The following is a 23,994-nucleotide window of genomic DNA, read 5'->3' as shown; positions in this document are numbered from 1 at the left end:
TACCAAAATTACAGCCAATCCCCTATAAGAAACTACCAGCTCACATAGGTCACTAGCTTAAGAATTTAAAGCCAGGCATGTTGTTCCAAAACCACTGTTCATCACTTTCTTCGGTATAGACATTTATTTGTTTCCATCAAGATGACAAAACAGGTGTGGCCCATCATGTGGGAAAGAGGAACAATGCAGTTTTTAGCACTCCTCAATGAGTGACCTACTCAGTTTCCTTTATTTCCTGTAATTATAACTGTTTTTGTACAGACTGGAGGGTTGGAATGATGTTTATATTTTAAAAGGTTCTTTAAAAAAAAATGACAGAGACCAATATGCAACAGAGCCTTTGGCTCCCAAAGCCTAAAATATGATATTTACTATGTGGTTCTTTATGTAGAGTTTGCCCACCCTGCATTACACAAACAATTTCATTTCTTCCTTTAAACGTCTTAAGACTGATTTTGAGAAAGGCAGAAGTAGAAATAAATGCACTTTCATTTTTGAACAGAAATGTTTGTTCTTATTTACCTGTCATTTAATTGCAACAAATCTGATTCACTCTGATATTCGTTGAGCACCTACTCTGTACAGCACTTTGCAGGATTTAAAAGGAAAATTCTGCCCTATGACATAAAAAGTTGCTATACTCCAAGTCAAAATGTACTGTTATAAAATATTACTCAGTGCTAAGGGGTGAAAAGGAGGCAGGCCTTACTTGGAGATGTGGAGGGAAAATGTGGGCTCTAGAAGAATATGTGGACCACCACATCTAGAGCTGGGAGGAAGCTGTTCCAGGCAAAGGGAAGAGAAGGACAGGTTGTGCAAAAGCAGGGAGGCAGCAGTGGCTCTGAGTTCCTGCAGCGGTAGGTGTGTAGCAGCTGGAGGTGGACTGAGGAGAGGGAGATAAAGCTGTACAGTAAGCTGGTGCCTCCCCCACTGAGGTACTCCAGAAAAAAATTACTAATTTAGGAAACCTTAAATAAAAAGGATGTTACTCTGAAACTCCCTGGGACCAGAAGTTAGAACTATAAAGTCATCAGGACCCACACAGGTCTCCTCTCCCCTTTCTCTAATGAGTCATGTGAACACTGAGAAAGAAAACACCTACTAAAATGGGCTCTTGGTGGGTAAGCAGGCCAAAAGAAAAAAAAAAAAAATGTCTAGCAGCCATTTCTACACAGAGGCCTCTCACAGAATCTGCACTTCAGGGAAGAGACTGCACTGAATTCCTGCCTACACTGTTTCTGCCATCTGAGCCAGCCTTTATAAAGGAGTTCCTGGAGCCCTATTTCCACCAATAGGACTGAGGCTTTTCCCATCCAAACCAAACTGCACACAAGTGCCTTTGGACAAATCACAATGGGAGAATTTGGAGTCCTCATTTGCATGACAGATCAATCAGGGGCTAAGGATGGGGACTTCTGGCCATATAAGCCTCAGAGCACATCTCACCCTTCCACCTAAAAGTGGGTTTCCCCGGGCTGAGGTTAAACGCCTATGTCTCCCTAAGATGCAATGGGGAGTAGAGAGGAGCAAACTAGCAAATTGGAGTAGCAGACCAATGCTGCATGGAGCAGAGTTGTCTAGCTGGAGAAAGCCCTGGCCCCAGAGCTGCCTCACACACAGCCTGCTGTTTCCACAGCCAAGCTGTATCACAAGTTAGCTGTTTTGCAGTGAATATCATTCTTCACCACACCCCAAGTTGAAGATTCCTGTTGGTGTCTGTCTTCCAACGTGTGTCGGCATCCCCCTGTTCTACATCTGTTCATTTCATTTCCTGTTTAATCCTACTCTTGTTTTCCACGCATCTGCATCAGTCAGTAAACTTCCTCAGTAAGACACTGGGCTAGCTTAGGTGTCAATGACAAGAACTCTAGCTGTCAGCCAGAGTGTGTAGTCAAGGGGAGAAATCCTGGCTGCTTTCTTGGAAGGGAAATTTCCAGTTGCAATTTCCATCCTAAATACTTAGGAAGAAGCTGGTAAGGTCAGCAAATCCTCTTAACACATAAAATACTTGTAATGACTGCTAAGAGTTTAGACTATAACTAGATATCAGGGAAGCCAGGTTGGTTTCTGATATTAGGCATGGTAACTCCCTGTGATTACTAAGATTCTGGTGGCGGTGGATAAGGAACTGGAGAAACAAAAAACTGCGGTTCAAGCAAAAGGATCAGGGTCCTGAAGTTACCCAATAATTGTGGCCAGGGGAAGAATTTCTTTTGTTACCCCCTTCCAAGAGGTATTAAAATGACACTTGACATAGGCTGGCTATTCACCATGAGCGGTGACGGGGTCGCGAAGGACTAGGCCAGGCGCTGCTGCCTTCCGCACTGGTGGGTGGCAGTGCCCACAGCGAGAGCTTCACGAGGGATGCTGCAGGGATGGGCCTGTGAACCAGATCCAGGAGCGATGGTTGCGGGGCTGGAGTTGGACCGCAAATGGACCACAGCAGGCGAGGGTAGCTCTCGGGAAGAAAAACATTCCTGGAGGACGAAAGGGCCTCTGACAGCGAAGGCCAAGACTAGGTGCTAAAACCCACCGGGCGCGGCCAAAGAACCGCTCGGGTCCGCCCGTCGCGCGGAGCGTCGGGAACTGTAGTCCTCGGGGCTCCACCCAGACGGGCTGGACTCGCACTGCGCGGCTGCCTCTAGTTATAAATCGCGCACTTACCAGTTGAGGGTAAGGTCCTCACAGCGCAGGAGACGCCTTATATGACATCATCACAGGTCACCTCCCCTTAGTTGAAGATTTAGGTGCCTATGGAAAGTCTGTCATGCAACAAGCCGGTAATAAAATGTTATCTCGGAAACAGCGAAGGGAGTGCACCTGAGATGCCTCTGCTCTTCCTGAATTTTCTTTTGTGGGCGTGGCCCCCGCCGCATCAGCACGGCCGTGCTCCCTATTTTGCTCCGGCGGAACCTTAGGCCACCCCAAGGAGAGAGGAGGGGCGGGGCCAACCAGGGCGGGGCGGGGCCCTGGCCAGGCTGCGTCGCGCTCGGGGGCCGCACCGGGTAGCGTTTCTGTCTAGTGCCCGAGGCAGCTCTGGCTCAGGGAGCCTTTAGTCTGCTCCACGGGGACTTCTGTGCACGGATGGACCCGCCGGGATACGGCGGGAAGCGGCCTGGCAGGCGGCGGCCCCGGCGGCGTCAGCACAGGCAGTTCAGGGCTAAGGCCTCGGGTCCCTGAGGCGTGCGGGTCCATCGGGCCCGGCGGCGACACCATGATGCCGGGCGAGACCCACTCGGCGGCTCCCGGAGCAGCGGCGGATCTCTCACGGTGTCAGGGCTGCGCCTCCCTGCAGCAGGTGCGGTGCCTTCCCGGAGCCGAGGGCGCGGGGGGACTCGGTGGGCCCAGGTGGACGCGGGGCTGGGGGGTCTGGCCACGGGGGCCGTGTCTCTGCGTGCTGCTCTAGCTTCTTGGTGGAAGCTTTTCTCCCCTTCCCGCTGGCCTCCGGTTTTCCCTCCTCTTTCTACGGTAGTTGCTTTGGGAACGGCTCACCTTGGTTTACTTAGGACTGGAACCCAGGATTCATTTTCGGGGATGCAGTGGTGGGGTGGAGTAAGGGAGTTCTGGAGGGCCTCCTCATACACGTATCCAATCTCACGGCTCCCCGAGGCTTACATTTGGGTTGGTGAGTGATAGGTGAAATGTTAAAGGAATATTTTCTTCCGAGGATAAGGCTTTTTACTTGTCCTGGCCTGTTTTAAAATATTTGTTGCCTGGAGGCAGGTTCTCCTGCGACAATTGATTGGGTTGGCTGGAAGGGTCTTTTATCAATTGAAAGCGTGCAGATGCTGGAAGTTTCTGGCGGTTACGTGGACTGTTCTGTGTAGTGACTGAAGAGGGGTTACGAGTGTCTGGCCCCAGGTCTTGTGAGGTTGTAAAACCAGTCCCAAGTATTCGTTTCCAGCTAGAACTTTCTAGCTGTCTGATGTCAGGGATCTTTTAACTTTTAAATATCAGCGTCTTCAGTGGTAAATTGGGGCTGTCCACCCTGATACCTATTAGATGTAATTAAATGATCATCTGTTTTATATAGTGTGCTAGGCACGAGGGGCGCATAGCGGGGAACAAAATAGGTAGGATCTGTTGTCGTAAGTAAGATATATGTATGCAAATAAGACTTGAGAAGGTCTTAAGTCTTAGGAAGAAAATAGAGGAGGAGTCGAAATAGTGGTCTTGTTTCTTGGCTGCGGTGGCAGGCAGGGTGTTTTTGAGGGAGTGACATTGGAGATCTTGGTGAGAAGGAGCAGACTGGAATAGGTGTGGGGTGCTTTCCAGATAGAGGGTGGAAAGGTTACTGAAGTGAGAAGGAGCACAGTGTCTTTGAGGAGAACACGGTCTGGTTGGTGTGAGCGCGTGTCGCAGAGGGGAAGATTGCTGATGAAATGGGGCCAGAAAGGAATGTAGGACTGATAGGCCACCAAGAAAAGCGTGTGTATGTGTGTGTGTGCGCGCACATGTGTTATCTATGAACTTACCACAAACATTTTAATTGTTGAGAGCGGGAGAAGGAGAAAAGGGAGTCATATGCTGGTATTCTGGATTAGAAGGAGAACTAGTAAAATCATGGAGTTAAGCTGCATATAAAGCATTTACAATGTGGTTTTGTTTTTTGTTTTTTTTTTTTTTACTTTTCAAAGACCTGGGAACATGAGTGAAATTATGATGAGTCTTTGATTAATTATATTTATTATTTGGGCCGGTTTATTCAACAAATATTTGTTGATCATGTGCTGTGTTTCAGACAGTGCTATTACAGCAGTGAGGGGAAAAGATAAATATCCTTGTTCTCTTGGAGCTTCCATTCTTAGGAGGTGGGGGGAAGAGACAAACAAGTTATGTGAGAAGGTAATGAATACACTGAAGGTAAATAAAGCAGAGAAGAGGGGAGAAAAAAGTAGGGGAGAAGGGACCATGGCTGGAAAGGCGTCACAGAGAAGGTTATGTTTGAGTGGGTTGAGGGGTGGGGGTAGAGAATAAGCTCTGTAGATTCCTTGGGAGAAAAGCATCCCGGACAGTGAAAAAAAAAACAGGTGTGGAGGCCTGATGCAGGAGCCTGCCTCGTGTGCTTGGGAAGAGAAAGGAGGCTGTATATCTGGGGTAGAGTGCGTGTTGGTGTCTTCATCTGCGTCATTGGCCTGTAGTAACAGAAACTTATTTCTCATAGTTCTGGCCGCTGGGAAGTCCAGGATTAAGGCACCAGCAGATCTGGTGCTGGTAATGCCCTGATTTCTGGTTTAGGACTGCCTTCTGACTGTGTCCTCAGGGCAGAAGGGGGAAGACGGTCTTTTACAAGGACGTTATTCTATTCATGAGGGCTTTACTCTTATGACCTACCTAACTAATGCCTCAAGTTCAGATTCCATCACATGGAGGATTAGATTTCAACATACTAATTTTTGGAGGGCGGTGGGGGGCACAGTCTATAGCGGTCAGAAGATCTGAAGTTCCATAATGGAGGAACTGATCATTCAGGCCATTGTAATCATTGTGAGGATTTCGACTTGTACTCTGAAAGAATAGTGAGCCATTGGACACTTTTGTTTAGGAAAGAAACCCATGTGAATTATCCTGTTCAGTAGTGGATCTGACCTTCTTTCCAATCCTGTTCTCCCCATAGTAGGCCCCATTTTGCTTAAAAGTAACAACTGTAGCCTTCTCCTTGCTTAGGCCAGAAACTATGTCATCCTTAATTCCTCTCTCTCAAACCTGCATCCAGTCCATCAACTGATTGTATTTGCTCTGTGTTTGTTACCCATTGGAGGCTTTTGGGCAGGAAAGAAACCAGTGTGATTTATTCTGTTCAGTCGTGGATCTGATCTTCAAAACCTGTTCTACTCACAGTAGGCCCCATCTTGCTTAAAAGTAGCAATTGTATCCTTTTCGTTACTTAGCCAGAAACTGTGTCATCCTTAATTCCCCTCTCTCAAACCTGCTTCCAATCCATCAACTGATTCTGTCCACTCTGTTACCCATTCACTTCTTACCATCCCCACCACTTCTACTCTTGTGTCAATGACTATAATCTGTTGCCTGCAGATTATTCCAGTAGCCTCCTAAAGAGTCTGCCGTCTTCCACCCTTGCCACATTCCCGCTGTTGGTTCTCAAAACAGCAATAGGAGTAATCTTGTTAAACCTCTAAACCCAGGTGTCTGCAGGCTTTTTCTGTAAGGAGCAAGTTCTTAAATCTGTGGTGCTGTGTTGGTCTTGTTCATTACTACCCAACTCTGCCATTGTAGTGCAAAAGTAGCCACAGGCCATACCTGGCCACATTCCAGTAGCCACAAGGAATGGGCGGGTTGTGTTCCATCAAAATATTGTTTACAAAAAACAGGCTGAGGGCCTTAGTTTGCAGGCCTCTTCTTTATCTCTGGACACACCATTGCATTTGGGTTTTCTGTTATGTGAAATTTTTTTTTTTAGGGGAAGAGGGTGAATAGAGTCACTGGAACAAATCTTTATATTGCAGAGTAAGGCTGTAAAAATAGATTCATGGTAGATTATAGGGGACCTTGAATGGTTAACACCTTACCATTTTGTTCTTATTTCTGTCAGCATTATGGAGTGGTGAAGGGTTCTGCATAGTTACCACGTAAGAGCAGTTCTTACGGTAAGAATGGCATGTGATAGTGAGCAGAATGGATGGGAGGAGGTGCGACTAGCTCTGGTAAATTACCTTGTTAATGCATGCCAGTGATAATAAAAGCCTGGATTCATTGGAATTTCCTAGGCCTGGGAATGGAGGAGAGAAAGGTTCTGATGGCGAGAAGCTGCAGAGTGGATAGATCTCAAGCCCGGGAGATAGAAGGGGCAGAGATTTAAAATCTGAGTGGCTGGGAGACCTGTGGTAGAGGCAAGAGAAAGCAAAACCAAGTCAGCAGAGGCATTGGAAGTGTGGGGATGAAGTTTTGGAATGACCTGGGGACTCGGGATTTTCACCTCTTTTCACATTTGTTGCTTGTGAAGCACGGTGCTCCAGGGTACACTAACATACTTCCAGGGAATTAGAGAAGAGGTCCCATTGGATGAGTGGTGAGTTCATGGTAAGATTTTATTTGGTGAGTGGTAGGAATAGGAGAATGGAGGAGCATGTTCTCGTCACTTAAAAGAAACTTTGAAGACCTTTGTGTCAATCCATGGGACTACATGCCATCCTGAGGAGCCAGTGAAGGAATGAGGAAGGTGAGCGTGGAATGGTGAGAAGGAGAGACACATGTGCAGACGGTGTATGGGCACTCAGCTTAGGAAAGCATGAGGGTGGAGAACAGGCCATTGGATTTGCCAATGAGAGGTCAGTAACCGCCTTAGGAAAGACATTTCTGCAGTGTTCCATAGTAGAACATCAAGTTCTGTGCTCCACTTAACAGCGCCAGAGAGAAACTGAAGAGGTTCTGTACAGAGAGATGGTAGCATCCTGCTGTGTAGTTTCAACACGCTGAAACTTCTGGATTTTGCAGAAAATGGGCAAGCATATAACAGGCACCTTCCCTGCAGGAGGCATGCACATCAGTGCTGTGATTTCATTCTGAGCTGTGCCGGGAGGCTGACTGTCGCTGTCCTGATTGAATAGTTGTTGCTGGCCCTGGAAATCTCCTTTCGTGTCTTGCTGCTCCCTGCCCTCTTTTCTTGCTGGTTGAAGAGATATAGTATGTTTCCTGAGATCTTGCCCTGGTTCAGAAGTGTATACATATCACCACACTGATGCACCTTTTTTACTTGTAGTCCAGTACATCATCTCATCTCTGTTTTCTCATCCTAACCAATCACAGTGGTTCGTGAGAGATCTATAAGTTAAGGTCCATATGGGTTGCCAAAATTTGGTAGTTATAAATCAGTGTGGACCTTTGGTGATCTGTACAATAAACGAGGCTTAAATTGAGTGGTTTCAAGTCGAGCTGCCATAAGTCACATTGTTCCTATGAAGGAGAGGCACCCCCCCCTTTTTTTCTTAGCAGTTCATTTGTCATTGTAGAGCTAACCGTTTATCTCTTGGGGATCCACACGAGAATTTGAAGCATATGGTTATACTGTTGAGCTAATGCAACTAGAACAGCTTTAGAATAGATGGTGTTTGGTTGTTTTGGGAGCAGATTTGAGCCTATGATTTATATAAACTTGTGCTGGACTCGCATTGATAATTGCCAGTGGTTTGAACTTCATCATTTGGAACTTAACACATGTGTCCCCATAGAAATACTGATTTGCAAATCAACAGACAAATGGTTATGTTACAGGGATGCTCGCAGAATTGTGATTTATTCATTTAGCAAACATTTACCGAGGATCACTGCGTTTGTGATGCCATGGTGTGTTTTGAACACAGTCAAGAACCGAGGAGGCTCGGAGCTCATGTTCTGCGTGAGGTTACAGATGAGTGAGAAAGCATCCGGACTATAAACGTAATGCAGTAAGTACTTTGTTGGGTGATGTGCAGGGTACCCTGAGCATCTAAGTGGGGCATCTGAAGGCTTCGTAAGAGGAAGTGAACCTAAATTGAGCTCTGAAGGATGATTCGTAGTTAAGTAAAAGGGAAGAGATGCAAGGAGAGTGTGTGGATGAGGACATGTCATGTTCAGAAGCATGGAGGGGAGAAAGTCGTTTGTGATGGATTGGGCACAAAGTCAAAGGTAAAGGCAACAGAAGTCCAGGCTGGAGAGACTGGGGTGGGAAGACTCCACCCACGGACCTGCCTTGCAAGCAGACTTTTCTAAGGATGGCGGTCTCTGTCCTCCTGTGGCGACTGTTTTGCACACACAGCTTGGGGGTGCTCTGGCCAGCTAGTGAGTAGAGACCTGGGAGGGATGCTGCCAAACATCCCAGGGTGCACGGGACAGCTCCCACAAATAAGGCTCTTCAAGCCCAGAATGATAGCAGTGTTAGAGGAGCAGCCACTCAGGCAGTTGATTTTTACCCACATTATCTCTTTACTTATTTGCTGTGTACCTACAGATTGTATTTATTTATTTAGTATTGCCATTTCGTAAACTACCCTGGCCAGGTTGCTGGCTTGCTCTTCGCCAGTGGCTGTCCTGCCGCCCCCCCCCCCCCTCGTCCTGTGGGCTCAGCCACTGTGTTGATTCTACCTCCCCAAGAAGGGAGGGGAAGATGGGAAGCGCAGAGTGGGTTTCTTTTTCTCCAGTGCTGCATATTCACAGTGCCACTTAGGAAGGACTGTGTGGATAAAATTTAAACTGTACACTATACAAAAGGAGTGAAAGGGGAACAGAAAGTCTGAGTAATGGGCTCCTTTGAGAATTGTGTTAGTGGCCCAGTGAGTAAGTATACAGCACAGCTTGAGGAACTCAGCCAGCGGGAAAAGAAAGAGAAAAGATGGTAGTGATGGGAGGAGAGAAGAAGAGAGAATTGGGAGTAAATCTGAGCCTTCCAGCAGGTATTGTAATAGAAATTCAAAGAAGAAAGCCGGGCTGCTGGGAGAAAAGCAGTAACCAAAGAAACCACACCACCGTAACCTTTTCCTGGAGAGAAGGGTATGCTGAACCTCACTTCCTTTCCTGGAGGCCAGGCAGCATTAGGGCCCTGTGCGTGTGCCTGACAGTGAATGTGGGTTGGAAGGGGCTCCAGGGACCCTTCGGATAAACGCAGACTGCGCAGCGTTCACAACCCTGAGATTCATTATTTGAAGGTCTTTGTTGCAATTAACGTAAGTGACATTTGAATCAGATTGGAGAAAATAGAATTTTTTTTAGGACACTACAGTATCTGACCAAATTTATACTGCCACCCAACCAGGCCTTAGGAAAAAAGTTAGTCAGGGACTAGATTAGAATGCTGTAGGAAACTGAGAAGTCATCTTCATTTAGTGGGGTTTTATTTCCTTGTATAATGCTATGTTTTGTGAATTTAGGGTTTTGTTTTTAAGATTTTATTTATTTATTTTTAGAGAGAGGGAAAGGAGATAGGGAGGGAAACATCAGTGTATGGTTGCCTTTCACATGCCCCCTCCTGGGGACCTGGGCTGCAACCCAGGCATGTGCCCTGACTGGGAATTGAACCAGCGACCCTTTGGTTTGCAGGCCCATGCTCAATTCACTGAGCTACAGCAGTCAGGGCTGGGATTTTATTTTTATTAGTTATACATGAATGTAGTTTAGAGTGACAGCTTGATATACAAGATTTGTTAAGACAGTCCGCACCCCACTCATGCCCCCTTCCCAACAGACAGTGCTTTTAATTGTTTGCACAGTGTGTTTCGTAATGAACTTACATTTCATTAAAGAATAGACTTGCGTTGCTGCTCCTTGTTTTTCGTTTTTAGGCTTGTCGTTGGATTTCTGACTTTGGAAGGTGAGAATTGAGCTCCCTTTCTGCCCTTTGTCCCACCCCATCTGGCAAGCAGCCTTTCTCTGCCCCCAGGTCTTCAGTGTAGTTGAGATTTCAGGTAGGTCACTAAGGCAGCTGACCTAACTGTATGTTATTCACAGCTAAGCTCTCAAGTAAATTACGATTCCTTTTCCTTTCCTGTGTTTTCTGGTTTCCCCTGGTTATTGATTATATCCTTAATCCAGTGTACTCATCTTAAAGAATGTTAAGAAGTGCTTACATTATGCTGAGGGCTGGGTTAAACATTTTGGCTCATCCTGTTGAATCCTGACAGCAAACCAGTTTTGTGGCCTCCCAGTGTTTGTCTCCTTATCTGTGCAGTTAGAAATGGCTCTGAAGCAGGGCGAAGTCAAGATTGCCCGAGGTCACTCTGACAAAAAGTGGAGGAACAGGAATTTGAATCGAGCTGTGTGTGACTCTGCGGTCTGAGGTCCCTGGAATGCCTCTGGCGTAGTACTTCACATTACAGATGGCATCTGGAAGCAAGGTGGGGAAGATGAGATAGACTAGAAGAACTTGAAACAGAATGAAAAAGGAAGAATCGCTTTTACAAAAAGATCATGATTTAAATGCATGACGGAAAGCAGTTCCATATACTTGCTTGCACTTCTCTGACAGTTAGGCATAAATATCCTGTTCATGCTTTCATTCCAGCAGATAATTCTGTTGTTTTCGTCGTAGGGGAAAAATTCCCTCCAGAGCCTTCAGCTCTAATCTGGCACTCAGCTGCTGCCTTAGATTCTCTCTCACTGTTCTGCGCCCTGCATTGTCCTCTGTTGGGTTATCCATGGTTTCCATGGAGCCTGTCCATATCCTCCAACACCTCCCCGAGCAAGGATGTCTGGGAAGTAAGTTTATGGAGATTTAGCGGATTCGGAAATGTGCATTTTACTATCACTATTGACTGATAGTTCATATGGAGTTTTACTTGGAATTCATTTATCTTCCGAATTTTGAAGGCTTGCCTTCTAGTCTCTAGACTTCTCGTTTGCCAGATTGCTGTTGAAGTCTGAAGCCATTCTGATTCCACAGTCTTTGTGTATGACTTGTATCATTGTCTTTTTCTCTCAGGATGCTTAGAGGCTCTTTGCTTTGTGTCTGATGTTCTGAACTTGTATACCGATGTGTCATGGTTTGGATCCTATTTGTGTCCCAGTGTTGGACCCTTTAATTTGGAAACTTCTGGCTTCATTTCTGGGATTTTTTTCTTGAATGTCAGTATTTCTTTATCTCCGCATGTTTTCTATCATTCTCTCTCTTTGGAATTCTTGTCATTGGGCATGTGGGACCTCTTATCCTGACACTTTAATTGTTTTTATTTTTCTTTATCCTTTTCCATGTCTGTGGTTTGTTTTATTTTTTTAAAGATGTTATTTATTTATTTTTAGAGAGGAGAAGGGAAGGAGAAAGAGAGGGAGAGAAACATCAGTGAGTGGTTGCCTCTCACGCACCCCCTGTTGGGCACCTGGCCGGCAACCCAGGGATGTGCCCTGACTGGGAATTGAACCAGCGACCCTTTGCTTCATAGGCCCATGCTCAGTGCACTGAGCCACACCAGCCAGGGCTGTGATTTGTTTTATTTTGGGGGACAGTTTTTTTCAACTTTATCATCAGATCTTTTATTTTGTTTCCCCGTTTTTAATTAATGATAATTTTATTGAGATATAACTTATATACCATAACAGTCATACTTTTAATGTGTATAATTCAGTGGTTTTTAGTATGTTCACAGTTATCTCATCTTGTCACCACTATGTAATTGTGAAATAGGTTCATCAACACACCCCTGTGTCCTTGCCAAGAAACTTCTTGGGTGGTGCAAAAATGGGCTTACAGTAGTGAGTATGTGAACACAGAGTTCATTCTTGTATTATTATTTATTAATTATTGTATTTTTTCATGCGAACAATTAAACCTACTTTTGCCCCACCCTGTATTAGCAGTCATTCTCTATCCTCCATTACCTGCCATTCCCCCCATCCCCCAAGACCACTAATCTGTCTCTGGATTTGCCTGTTATGAACACTTTATGTGAATGGAATCATACAGCATATAACCTTTTGTGTCTGGCTTCTTTCACTTAGCATAATGTTTTCAAGGTTCATCCATGTGGTAGCAGGTGTCATTCATTCTCTTTCATTGCCCAATAATCACATTGTGTGTCTGCATGACATCTTGTTTATTCGTTCATCAGTTGATGGACGTTGAGTTTATTTTTACTTTCTGGCTAGTGTGAATAATACTGCTATAAATAAGAGTGTACAAGTTTGGCCTGGACATGTGTTTTCAATTCTCTTGGGTATATACCTAGGAGTGGAATTGCTAGATCATATGGTTAACTCTGTTTAACATTTTGAGGAACTGCCAAACTATTTTCCACAGCAGCTGCACCATTTTATATTCCACCAGCAGTGTATAAGGGTTCCAATTTCTCTACATCCTCTCCAACACTTGTTATTGCCTGTCATTTTGATTTTAGCCATGCTAGTGGATGTTTATAATCTTAAAGAGCTTTTTCTTTTAATTTCTCAGAGCTCTGATTATTCCTTTTAAAAACAGCTTTTTGTTTCATGAATTTATCTCAAATTGTATTAATTTTTTTGAAGCTTTCTTCTCAGCTTTTGCTTACTCCAAGTTTTTTTGGCCTCATGTTATAAATTTCTCTCTGAGCTCCATTGCAGTAGGTCGGAGTGGGCCATTTATGGATTAAATAATATCTGATGTCAGTACCATTAGATCTTATCCTCAGACTGGTTAGAGTTCCTCAGATCCTCAGAGAAACTGTTTCTGGTCTCTGCCTGGAGAATGTCAAGATTGGCTGCCACTGTCTGGGAGCCTAATGGGGAGAAGCAGCAGGCAGCCAGTGTGCATAGGTGTACCCTGTCCCTCCGTCACTGTTCTAGTCCACCTGCTCCAGGTGTTCACAGTGTTCCAGGAAGAGGCTTCTTCAAAAAGCAAAGCTCCTGCTAGATGGGGGAGGACCAGTTTCTGTGAGGCGTGGCTGGGAGGGAACCGGTGTTGCTGATTCCCAAGCTTGCTGGTGTTACGCAGTGTAAACTGGGTGCACCGCTCATCTGTGCAGCTACCTTGCTGTGGAGTCCATCATTCGGATAAAAGAGATGCACAGAGACAGTGTGGGCTCAGCATATGTCTCTTTGTTACACACAATGGAAATAAGAGATTCACATATTTCTGCATTTATGTGAGTACAGTAAACAATATGTTTATAATAAATGGCATGTTCCAGTAAAATCATATTTGAAGTAACTTACGTAAAAACAAGTAGCTGACTGTAGTGTTTTTTTTTTCTTTCAGAATTTAAATGAATATGTTGAAGCATTAATTACCTTGAAGCAAAAAATCATCAACACAGAGTGAGTATGTTTCCTGTGTTTGGCTGAGCTGTGTGGGCTGGCAGACACCCCGAGCGGGGACGCTGTCAGTGCCTGGGCCTGGAAGGAGAGCGGGGGCTTCTCTTCTGAGGCCGGCGTGGTGGTGGCCCGATGGCGGTGCCACTGCTGTCCTCACTGCTGACCTTCCGTTAGTGGCTTTTACAAGACTCATGGCTTAGGAAATGGTTTTTGCTGAGCTAATCATTTTTTAAAAGCTGTTTTCTGTCTTCAGAGCCTTCTTAGCTTCAGGGCAGGGCCTCAGATTCCCTCCCAGTACTTCAGAGCTGTAGTGCGAGATTTGATTTTATTTTAATTCTGTAGAAGTCACGTGATTTATAGGCTAAGATGTCAGATCAGAGGGATTTTAAGTGAAAAACTCATATATCAGTGCACTGTTCTTAAGGAATTTAGGGTAATACATGTATATATAATTAAACATAAATTCATTGCATAGGAAGAAAGGTACTGTGCATATTTTAAAACAGTTTTAACATAATATAACAATTCTTTTTTTGTTGCAGTAATTTGTTAACAGAATATCAGAAGAAATGCGATGATATCCTTTTACTGTTTTTTCCTTTTGAATTTTTAACTTTACTTATGATTTTTTAAAGAAATGTAAGGTATTGATACTATCTTTTGGAGGGCAGTATTTACAGGCTTAAAGTAGGAAGTGTTTCTAACAAGCACAGTAAACAGCTGGTGTTGTACTGTTATTACATGTTCGTGATAAAGACTGCTGGTCTCCTTATTTTAGCATTTATTTTATTTTTGTTATTGATTTTGGTTTTCTGAAGGTGTCATAAGCTTTCTCATGAGTGGGTCTTTTCCACTGGTACCAGGTACACGCCACGTGCTCTGAGGCGCACAGTCACCCTGTGCTCAGGCACCTGGAGAGCACATGTGCGCAGTTGGCCTCTGGTTAATTCCTTGGCAGCATGAAAATGGTGTGTATAACTGACCCTCCCTCATCTTGTGTGAGGACACTTACCCTAAATTATTTCTCTCCCATAAAAATAAAAGTTCTTCCGTAAGAAGACATATATTTTCAGAAGGTCACTGAAGTACAGCTTCAGCGTAGTTCACCTTTGGCAGTCACTCGAGGCCAGCTGCAGTGTTGCTTCTGGTACCCTCAGCGTATGTGTTTGTGTTGTTGCCGTCATACCTGCTTTATGTGGTCAGGGAATAAAATCAAGTCATAATGTTGAGATCTGCTATTCATGTTTAAATTTTTTTTTTACATTAAGAAATATGTCATTGAAGTTTCTTGTGCCTCACTTGTTGAAACTATCAGTCTGTTTACCTATAAATGTGTATTACTACAAGGGTAATATCTTTGCTTGTAAAGACTGCACAGAAAGTTATTACAAATACCTCTAATTAGTTACATAGGAAAACAGGCTGTCACTTCTATGTACTAATCATGTTGCCATTGAGATGCGTATTGCTATATGTGTTTACTATGTCATTTTTGGAAGAAATGGCACAACCTTTTTGAGGTAAATTACACAAGTAAGCATGAAAATCATTTACTTTTCTAAAATTTGCAGAATTTTAAAATTGAAATTGTTAGAATAAGTTACTAAAATTTGGTACAACTTTCTATTCTTGAATTTTCGTTCTGTGATGTACTCAGCTTCTGTCTCAACTATAAGTAAATATGGATTTAAAAATATATATATTTGGCATTTGCCTAAAATATGTATTTGTTGAACCTCAAGTATGTAGTAATTTGCTGTACACCTTGAAATACCAGTGTTGCAGTTAGTTTAGCTTTCTAACTTGGTTTCTTTTTATATAATTCTGACCATTTCTTTGTTTATTAGTTCCTCTTTCTAAAGGGCAGAGTTTTGTTTTTTCAGCTTTTCTTTCTTGCAAAAAAGACTGCAGTAGTTTAGGTTAAAAACAATATACTCCTTAATCTCTAGAAGATTGCATTCTAATAGAGGAGGACACAGACTTATGAACAAACATTTGCTGTATTGTGATACAAGCAGGAGTTTATAGAAGATGAAAACTTGAAGGAATTATTTTTTGTTATCAGCAAAAAATACTGGCAGCTTGAGATGGGAATTCTAGATTTTATGTTCTCCCTGTCTTCTTTCTTTATTACTCACCGAATATAGTTTCGTATCATTTTAGTAAGAACTTAACTCTTGTTTGATGGAATTAAGGTCTGGACTGTTTGAGAAGTAAAGACAGGTTGTTTTGGGGGTTCTGATATATGCAGGATTCAAGGTATTTTTGATTAGTTTCATATTGTCTTTATTCTTAGAATTTAATTTTTGAATAATTTTTAAAGTTAATTAATTTACTTATAGTGTGGAGGGAGGAAGAACGAGGTAGAGAAACATTGATGTGAGAAAGAAACATCAATCTGTTGCTTCCCATACATGCCCTGACCAGGAATCTAACCAGGGTGACCTTTTGCTTTGTGGGATGACACCCAACCAACAGCCACACCGGTCAGGACTTCAAATTTAATATTAATTATATATTTAATCAGATACCTTTTTCATTTACAGAAGTGAATATTTTGACTCTTGGTACATGTTAGGAGTAACAGTGAAAGTCTTTATCATGGTTACATGTATGTTGTAGATGAAACTTTGAATATTGTATTCTAGGAATTAGGATCTTGCCTATATGTACATTGAATACTCACTATTTTTAAGTGCGTTTTGTCTTCAGACAAGTGTCACTAGGTAAAATTGTCCAAGTTTTCTTTAACAAGTTTTACAGCTGCAGTTTGCCAGAAGGTAAGCTCCCTGTTTTCATTGTTGATTTGGGCGAGACATTCAGCAGCCCAGATTTTTAAGCAGATTCAAGCAAAGCACTGTATAAGATTGATGCATTATTTGGAATGTTGCTTTGATGGTCATGATCAAAGAAGATTCATGTTTTCTTTACTATTAAATTGTCCAAATGAAGGTCTTAAATTATTGCCTGGTTTGGCTTTTCAATAACTCTTACTGATTGTGTTGCCATTGAGATGAAGCTTATTACTATATAATTATTGTCATCTACATGAATTGGACTGTTTAATGGGGGTTATCTTGTGTATTTGAAACAATTTAAAATAGACTTTTATAAAAATTTAGCAATATTTCATACTCTGTGTTGATCACTTAGGAGAAAACAAAAAAACATGGTTATAAACTGAACCACAAAATTGCCTATCATTTAACTTGAATAAATGGGGATGAGTTCAGTATTGGAAGAGCCAGCTTGCTTGGCGGATTGCCCTTTAATATATTCTCCAGCAGGTTGAGAGTCTGCTGTTTCTGCTTCTCAACTGGCTTTTTGATGTACTTTTATTAGAAATAGACTACAGTGCCAAAGAAATAAAAGGTAACATGAAGATCATGTTGATATTAATAGAAGGAATACATTTAAAAAGAGAAAGTCTTTTATCCTTTTTTTTGTTTCAATTTAGAAAAGAATTGAAAATCACCAATAGATACATTTAATAATTCACTGCATTGTCCATTTTTAGAGAGAATAGTACTCTGCATCACCAAGTGGAACAGATGCTTCAAAAAATTTCCCCTCTGCAGAAATGTCAGGAAGAATTGGGATCTTTAAAAGCTGAACTAGAAGAGAAAAAGGTACCTAAAGTAATTTTCCTTCAGAGCTTCAATTAATCAAGAGCTTCTAAGTCACTGTTACTGGGATAAGGGGACATTTCCTGTGCTAACAAAGGAAATAAATCAGCTAGTCAGGATGCTTTACGTATGTTACTGTACTTAGTGAACATTGAACTAGCTGACTTATGGCTCGGACCTTATAGTCATCATTAAACGTGTAATTTTGTGTTTGTTGTTGTTTTTTGAAAGGGGTTCTAGCTGTGAACTTGTGGCTCCACGTGTCCTGCATTGCCTTTCCATTTTTTTTTTATTTAATGTAAAATAACATGCAAAAAAATTAAAGATAGCAAAATCATGTTCTCCATTTCAAGATTAGATTGCAGTAAGTTTATTTAAAATGGTATAAGCTTGTTTTTCTTTATACATTTTGGTTTCCTCTTTATAGGAATCTTAGAATAGAATTCATGGCTTTTACAGTTAAGAAAAATATAAAGCAGTTAAAGTGAGGGGTTTGCAGAAGACTAGTTGTAGCCAAGCTGGGACGATTCTGGGCTTCTCTACCTGTTTTCTAAGCTCGTCACAGGTAGTATTGTGCCTCTCGGTGTTCAGATTGTGGCATTTTAGCAATGCCACGCACCTGTCTGAGGCTTTATGTACTTTAACAGTGATTGGTTTTCTATTTTTGTAGAAATTCTTTATTATATATTTGACTATGCAATGAAATTTTTTAAAAAAACAGCTGCAACATTAAAATTTGTCTACCTCTGCTTGTATAACAATCTCATCAGCCCTGTTTGAGAGGAAACAGGAACTGAAGTCAGAACTGAATGATATAAGCCCTCCTCACTCACTCACTCACTCACTCACTCTGACTTTGGAAGACACTCATCTTACGGACCCTCAGACCCCTCGTCTGTGAAAAGAGGTCATAGAGCCCATCTCAGAGCTATGGTGATGAGAGAAATGAGTATCATATACACATTATATTGTGATGCAAAGCTATTCAATAACCGTTTCTCATTCCAGTGTGGCCATCAGGGTGTATATATTGATTGGTGTTAACACATTTTTTTCCAGTTACTGTTCAGTATAACAACATATTTTATAGTTTTGCATAGCAGTAACAGTTGTTTACAGTAGTAAACAGTTTATATTAAGCTCTAAAACTTCTTTAGGTTTTGTTGAATTTTAATTGGTTGAGGTAAAAATATTAACTATTTGATATTATGAAGATTTGTGATTGCCTTAAAATTAATATATTTTCAATTTTATAGTTTTGATTAAATTATTAATCACACTATCTAATACTGATCTGGTTATATCCTTTAAAATGTTCAATGAATTATACTTTGGTTTCCTAACATATTATATATTTGGTTAATTTCATACCTTGAAATGATAATTTAGCTTTTCAAGCTCAAAATAAGTTATTCTGATAGTAATGACTTTCAAATTGACAGTATGTATCGATTTCTTTTTTTAGAGTTCTCTAAAATTGTATCAGGATACTCATCAGGAATATGCTCGTGTAAAAGAAGAATGCTTAAAAACTGATGCTCAGTAAGTAGTGTTCAAAAGGCTGGAAATAGGGATCTCATCTTTGAAAATTCTTAAATGAATGTTTCTTTTCTGACTTTGGGTTTGTTGGCTGTAATTAACTGTGTGACCTTGAACGTTTCTTAACCTTGGTGTCCACATCTGCCAAATGGACATTATAACTATCTTGAAGGACTACAAGGAGAGTTAAATAAGCCATCCCTTATCAAAGGGCTACACAAAGAAAGACCTCTGTAGACATGTTTATTATGTCTGTGTGTAGTATGTGTGCTTCTGTGTCTGTGTGCATAAACATCATCCATTCCTTTCCTTGTGCCAGCACTTCAACAGGTATCCTGCAGAATGGATGTCTTTGTTACCATTCATAGAAAGGGCTGTTCGGAAGCAACCATTTGATGATTTTAAGTTTAATACTATATTCCCATTATCCAACAAACTTGTGAGCTACACATAAAGCAGTTTAATGTTGATGTAGCAATCACTCAGAGACTCTTTCTCAGACACTTACCTCCTTTCTCTGATTCAAATTCATCCTAAAAGGAGTGCATGTCCCCAGCCATGCCTCTGCCACAGTGGTATCGTGAGCACTCCTGCTGTCTGTGCTCCCAAAAGTTGCATCATCGGTTAGAGGCCGCACCAATTCCAGGGACCGTCTGACGCATCAGCTTGGTTGATAGATGAGACCGCTGTGGTTCAGAGAGAAGAATACAGATCTTTAGTCCATTTTAGAACTGTTAGACACTGAACGGCATACTGTTTTTTCTTACGTTTGCTCTACCTTCAGAACAGTGACTGGCAATTTTGGTGATTGATGTGTGATGCTTAATTGTGACTGACATTTACTTTGTTATATAAATCTCAGTGATTAAAAAATAAATGTACCACAAATTGTGGTGTGTATATTTTTTTCTGTTACATATATATTTTTTTGCCGTTTTAAAATACAAAATTTTATTTTAGGAGGAAGAAACTAGAAGCCAAGGTGAAGAAGCTGGAAGGTAATTGGCACTGTTGTTGTCTAGCTACGCACAGTAACTAGAAGAGGTCGTAGTACTTGGTTAAGCAGTTGAGTCATCGTGGTTTCTTTGATGGTGCATCCCTGGGTGACTTCATGAAGGGCACCGTTAGGGAAGAAGTTTGAATACTGTGTTCCTTTCAGTTACCGGATAGTAGTGCGAAAGTGGAATGTGGCAAATCCTTGAAATGTTGTTGCACTCAAAATAATAGCAGCCTGGTGGGTTGCATTAGGTCATGTGTTTTGGGTTCTTGCCTGTTAGAGGGTTTGGGTTGGCTTGTCTGGTTTACTTTTACCATAAAGAGCAGTGATTAATAAAAGGATTTAATTTTGAAATTTGAATCTCATGGGGCTTTCTCATTTTTCCCTAATGAAATCAGTGGTTAGTAGAGAAGGTAGTAGAGAAGGACCTTTAGTCCCAAGAAACTTGAGGTATTTCGATAGCTGTGACAACATCCATGGAGAGATGTCCGTGAAGCTCCCTGCTTTGAGGATTGTCACTTTGTCCTTGGCAAGCAGAGGGCAGAGACGCCGTGCGCAGGTCTGGTCAGTTCTCCTGGGGCAGCTGATGACCCTTTTAGGAATTGAACGCAGAATCTTTTCTTCTGTTCTCTCCCTCTTTCCTTGGGGTGGCTGGGACGTGGAAATACGTCGCACCCAATAGAGACAAGGAGCACTCTGTCAGGCCCATCCCCGGTGCGCGTTTCTCTCACTCCCACGTAGGCACCAGCAGTCCACTGAACCTTCTGTGGCTCACCACCCCTGCTCCTCGCTGTTTTCTCGTGCTGGACAGGGCTCTGCCCCGGGGAATGGTGTGGAGCCCATTTAGAGTGTAGAGTGAGGGTTTAAGTTTAGTCGGATCAGGACGTGTAGCTATGAGAAAATAGTCATCAGTTTGCCTAGATTGGAACTGATGTTTTTAGGCCATAACTCTGTAAGTATTTTGGTAACAGATTTTTCTCTGATTTGGTTGTTGCACAAACAGTAGTGTGGCAACAAATACAACAGCACTGTGTTCTTTCTAAATACTGCCTTCTCTTGCTAGTATGCAGAGATAAGTATCTGTTCAAGGAGATATTTTTTAAAAGGTCTGAAATGCCTGTGAGACTACTTACAGCTTTTAGAACAGAATTCCTTTGAAGCAAAAGTATAACCTTTGTTTTCTATGTGACAAAAATATTTTTTCTAGTAACTGACAAGGCATAATAATGGAGTAAAGAGATACTCAGCCTTATCAAAATGAATCAAGTAAGGATTGTTACTCCAGTGTTTTATGGGATATTACTTTTCATGATGATTGTGTACGAACAGTCTCAGGTAAAGCCAGTACTGCTCAGATCCTTACAGTGTTCTCGGACTGTGCAGTGCCTCAGAACCCGAAATAGGAATGAATGACGGGCTTAAGATTCACAGGACTGCTACAAAAAAGTGCAGTTGAACCTTGGACAACTTGGGTTTTAACTGAGTGGGTCCACTTGCACTCGGATTTTTTTCAGTATATACTGTAAATATATTTTCTCTTTTTTAGGATTTTTAATACCATTTTCTGTAACATATATCACATATAAAGGGTGTGTTAAATGACAGTGTATATTGTTGGTAAGGCTTCTAATCAATAGTAGGCTATGAGTAGTTATGTTTCTGGGTATTCAGAAGTTTTATGAGAATTTTCACCTACTAGGTGGGTGGCGCCCCTGACCCCAGTGTTGTTCAGAGGTCAGCTATAGATCTCTAACAAAGGTATTAGCAGTCATGACTATCAGCTTATTGAAGGAAATTCCAGAAAGGAGTAACAATATAGTAAGCACAGAGAAGTTTGTCCCTTCCCCCAAATAAAGAGAACTGTATTAACAGTATTCTGAAATCTGTGAACCTGCAATGTCGCTGATTGTTGAAGAGTAAGGAGCCGGGTTGTGGCCTCTCCCTCTGTAAAGGTCATGCATGTTGGGTTGCTGCCTGACTGGAGAGTTTTGGTGGGCTTGTGCTGGAATTGCAAGGGATTTTTAGGGCCTGTGCCAGTGTTATGGTTTTATAGCTAAAAGAGGTAATATTTAAAGCCAAAAGTATTTCTGCGTTTATCCCTGATTGATAAAATACTGAAGAAAGTGATCTTTCACAAAAGTTTTTCAAAGTTTTAAGAAATGAGAGAACACTCTCAGTATTTTAGATTTTGAATGTTTTATCAATGGTAGTTGTAAAGTTCGTAAATTCTCTTTCTTTCTTACTTCCATACACTCTTTAAATAAAGAGGCCGCTCTCAAGCAAACTCAGGACTTCAAGCAACTGAGGAATGAGAAGAAAATACTTGAAAAGGAATTTAAGAAGACACAGGTAATAGATAACAGTGCACACACACGTTAAATTCCTGGCCTCTGGGCTCCTTAGTGTCCTTTGTGAAAATGCCGTGTCCTAATCACGCAGGAGTCAGGAGCAAGGCCCCCGAGGAGAGCAGCCGGCAGTGCTGGCCGGGCGGCCTCCCCTGCGCTAGGGCCCGAGTGGCTGCACTCCTGTGCAGGGCCAGCTCTGTTAGTGTTTTGTTTTCACAGGAAAGGCTGGATGAGTTTTCTAAGCAGAAAAATGAAAAAGGTGAGTATTCGGTTAATGGCCTACATAAAAATTCTGTTTTGATATCCAGTATTCTTTTTAATCATTGTTCCCCCACATTTTTAGAGTTGAAACACATTGGAACGCAAATTTCGAGTGATTCTTATGGAAGCATAGATAAAAGTGAGTATATTCCAAGTTCTGTTTTTATTTCTGTTCACTACTTTTAGTGGTTCGGGAGCTTTTCTTTGTTGCTGTTCCCTGTAACTGTGAAAGTCCCAGGGCTTAGTAGATATTTCATGGAAGAAGTAGTCATATCCTGTCTCCTGTCTCCATTGAATCCATGTATATTATCACCCTGCTGTTTGATAAAATAACACAGTGAAACTAAACATGAAGAAACAGTATTGTTTGGGAAATGAAAACTAGTTAGAGATACAATTTCCACACTTTTCAAAAAATAAAAACTAAAGGGTTTGGGTTGGTTTGTGCTGGAATTCATTTACAATTTATCAGGTTAATTTCTTAGGTGCCAAATATATAAAAATTGTTACTGTTAGGCAGGAAAACTGGAGTCAAAGTCACATAAGTGTATTTTCAGAAGACAAAACTTGAGGGGAGGGCACGAGTTACAAGGAAAGGGGAAGTGGTGGTCAAACAGTGCGCAAGGGAAATGACAGGTGTGCAGGTGTGCCTTTCACCCCAGAGTGGTCTTGTAGGTGAGGAGGCCTGGCCCTGAAGTGACAAGTCAGGGGTTTCCCTTTAGTACTTCTGTTCATTCACTGTGGGTCCGCTAACCTTCCTTCTTTGTGTTTCCCTTCTTCGTTCTTAAAGGGGAGTTTATGAATTTCTGCTCTGCCGCCTCTCGCTTTTTTGGTAGGGATACATTTAAAATGTAAATATTGGTGTTTTCATGTCACTATTGTGCTTTTTTCCCCAAGATGGATATTATTGAAACCACTTAACATCGTTTTGTACAATAAAAAGTGTCTCTTTAGAAGTCTTTATCTTTTTTCTTCCTTTAATTTTTTTTTTTCAATTCAGAGCACAAGATCATTTTTTCCTCGTGGTTTAAGGCTTAACAGCTCACACATTTCCGTTATCTGGGCCCTGATTTATCACTGTCAGTGATGTGTAATTCATGTGCTTTTGACTCTTCTCTTCCTGCTCTTCTGTGTGGAAAGTGAAAGTCTTAGTAATAGATGTTGCTGAGAGAAGTAGAAGTCTGGACAACACTGGCTTTCCCAAGTACCAGTCAGATGTTGAATTGAATGTTCTCTGTTGGACTGACACATTTGCCCTAGGATTCGGCTGTTCTCAGGCCTTAGTGTTTTGAAGCGAACCCGCCTACCCCCTTAGTGTAGTTGGCCTCTGTCCTTACATTCTGTTTTACTTTCCTCAAAGAGCTTGATACTGTCTCCAAGTAAAATCTTGATTTGTTTTGATCTTCGCTTCCTGTGGGGGCTGTGATGTTGTTTGTTGTACATTTTACTTTTTTGAAATAAATGGAAGTCTTTATCTTCAGGAGTGTGCTGAAGATTAGGTTGTGGACTTGGATGG

The 23,994-nt window shown here is 42.0% G+C and overlaps 1 protein-coding gene across 2 annotated transcripts in view; it reads left to right on the top strand.

Moving 5' to 3' along the window:
- Window positions 1–2,966: 2,966 nt before the first annotated feature.
- The window catches only part of ICE1 (interactor of little elongation complex ELL subunit 1), a 54,240-nt gene continuing 33,212 nt past the window's right edge, over window positions 2,967–23,994 (top strand). The window contains exons 1-10 of one of the 2 annotated variants that reach the window (XM_036020282.1): window positions 2,967–3,298; window positions 13,655–13,713; window positions 14,253–14,287; window positions 16,472–16,490; window positions 17,228–17,339; window positions 18,802–18,878; window positions 19,836–19,873; window positions 22,139–22,221; window positions 22,437–22,476; window positions 22,561–22,617. In XM_036020282.1, the coding sequence (XP_035876175.1) occupies window positions 3,215–3,298; window positions 13,655–13,713; window positions 14,253–14,287; window positions 16,472–16,490; window positions 17,228–17,339; window positions 18,802–18,878; window positions 19,836–19,873; window positions 22,139–22,221; window positions 22,437–22,476; window positions 22,561–22,617 (604 nt within the window). In that variant the 5' untranslated portion in view covers window positions 2,967–3,214. The remainder of the gene's footprint in view (window positions 3,299–13,654; window positions 13,714–14,252; window positions 14,288–16,471; window positions 16,491–17,227; window positions 17,340–18,801; window positions 18,879–19,835; window positions 19,874–22,138; window positions 22,222–22,436; window positions 22,477–22,560; window positions 22,618–23,994) is intronic. The other variant, XM_028509597.2, reaches the window with a different exon arrangement.

Source organism: Phyllostomus discolor, chromosome 3 (assembly GCF_004126475.2).
Source record: "Phyllostomus discolor isolate MPI-MPIP mPhyDis1 chromosome 3, mPhyDis1.pri.v3, whole genome shotgun sequence".
Lineage (NCBI taxonomy): Eukaryota > Metazoa > Chordata > Mammalia > Chiroptera > Phyllostomidae > Phyllostomus > Phyllostomus discolor.
Note: the sequence above shows the minus strand (reverse complement) of the source record. Positions and strands in the feature narration are given on the sequence as shown.